This window comes from Elephantulus edwardii, unplaced genomic scaffold (genome assembly GCF_000299155.1).
Source record: "Elephantulus edwardii isolate Elephantulus edwardi_28Jun2011 unplaced genomic scaffold, EleEdw1.0 scaffold00274, whole genome shotgun sequence".
NCBI classification, from domain to species: Eukaryota; Metazoa; Chordata; class Mammalia; order Macroscelidea; family Macroscelididae; genus Elephantulus; species Elephantulus edwardii.
Genome location: NW_006400024.1, coordinates 3,233,271 through 3,235,219, shown reverse-complemented (window position 1 = coordinate 3,235,219; position 1,949 = coordinate 3,233,271). Strand labels below are relative to the sequence as shown.

General features: G+C 43.6%; 1 protein-coding gene across 1 annotated transcript in view; it reads left to right on the top strand.

Annotated features, from left to right (window-relative positions):
• Positions 1-1,949, top strand: part of PLEKHG4B (pleckstrin homology domain containing, family G (with RhoGef domain) member 4B) — a 111,403-nt gene that overhangs the window by 57,241 nt on the left and 52,213 nt on the right. Inside the window, 2 exon segments of the mRNA XM_006900176.1 lie at positions 383-499; positions 1,401-1,499. Coding sequence (XP_006900238.1) covers positions 383-499; positions 1,401-1,499 — 216 coding nt within the window.

Here is a 1,949-nt window from a genome sequence, read left to right as displayed (position 1 = left end):
CAGGAGGGGAAGACCCTCTATGAGATGGATTGATTCGGTGACTGGGGTAATCGGGATGGGTGTGTCAGAGGCAGAGTGGTTGGCGCAGGGTAGAGCAGGGTTTAGGGCTGTTGTGTATAGGGTCGCTATGAGTCACAAACGACTCGACGGCACATAACAACAACAACATCCTCTGGGAGTGCAGTACAGCTTCTTGCCACTAGGCCACAAGATTTTTAGTTTACTGTTCATTAATGCCACCCAGCAAAGCACGACACCCTAAGACAAGCTGCTGGGCTTCTCTGCCTGGTAATCGCAGTTCTCCCAGAGCCAAGTCCTTTACAGTGGTGATTCCCCAGGGGACTGGTCTCTGCCCTAACATATGAACACCATTCCTTGGCAGTGTGAGGTGGTAAGCTCCCTGAAGGCTTTACACAAGCTCATTGACAGCTCCCAGCTGACCACAGAACTCGATGGCTCCTTTCCCTACAGCCACAGTGACTGGATCTGCTTTCGAAGGGTGAGTAAGGTACAGTGCACTGGTCTGCTCTTGCCAAGGTTGGGAACTTTTCCTTGTGTCAATGTTTTCACTCAGATTTGCAAAGAGCACCACCCTGAGTTTCACACTGCCAAGTCATAACAGACATACTTTCTTTCTGAACAACTATGACATGAGAATGCCAACCTATCTGCGACCCTAAATCCAAGCTGGGTCATGGAAGGGGGCCCTCATCTGAAAGCTCCCCTGGATTTTCCAAAGAACTTAACACTTAACACTCTAGCACTCTTTTACAATCAAGATGTTAACATAAAGCTAGGGTCCTCAAAGATGTTTGTTGTTGTTTTATGGTGAGAAAAAATTGTATGTAAAATTAGCCACCTGGACTCAATGTATATGATCCTAATTTTGTTGGCAACATCCAAAGCATCATAGTCAGGGACAAGTTAAACATAGGCCTTCTTCTCTCCATTAGGCCTAATCAAGGTGTTGACCTTAGCCACATCAATGTCATAGAGCTTCTTTACAGCTTGTGGGCCTTGACATCCACAATGAACACAAGTGTGTTGTTATCTCCTATCTTCTTCATGGTTGACTCAGTGGTCAGGGGTATGATGGCATAGTGGTCAAGTTTGTTTCTCCTGGGGGCGCTCTTCTGGGGTTATTTGTGCTGCCTTCGGAGTCTAAGTGTCTCAGGCCATCAGAAGGTGGGTGACGTGCAGATATTCTTTGTTTTTGTGACTGTGGATGCCCTGCAGGACTGTCTTCTTGGCCTTTAATGCCTTTGCTTTGCCTTCAGTTTTGGGGGGTAGGGGCTTCCTTCTTCACTTTCGGTGCCATCTTCGTAAAAAGGCAAAGATGTTTATTTCAGCATCTAACACAACTTTTCTACGGCTGTCTGCCACATCTCAAATCGTTCTAGAAGCTGGAATCCTTCACAAGCAACTGCAAACAAGCTATTGATTTCCTGAAAAATGCAGTCTGTTGCTTAAAAACTCACAGAACCTTAAGTACAAAACAGGTAAGTTCCTGTGCATTTTGTTTACTTGATAGATAGAAACATAAGGGTTTAGCTAAAAATTGAAGTATTTGGTTTTACAGTTAACTGTATCAGAGAACTTCAAACTCTGTTTTGATAAAATATTCCTTTCAGTTATGAAAAGCTATGGAATGTAAGAACCACGAAGGTCATCACAAGATAAAGGTAAATAATCCAATAGAAAAATGGGCACAGGATATGAACAGACACTTCACCGAAGAAGACATTCAGATGGTTAACAAGCACATGAAGAAATGTTCAAAATCCCTAGCTCTAAAAGAGATGCTAATTAAAATAACTATGAGATATCATCTCACCCCAAGTCAGAATAGCAAAATTTAACATAACAGCAAACAACAAATGCTGGTGAGGTTGTGGAGAAACTGGAACCCTTATTCACTGTTGGTGGGAGTGTAAAACGGTGCAACCACT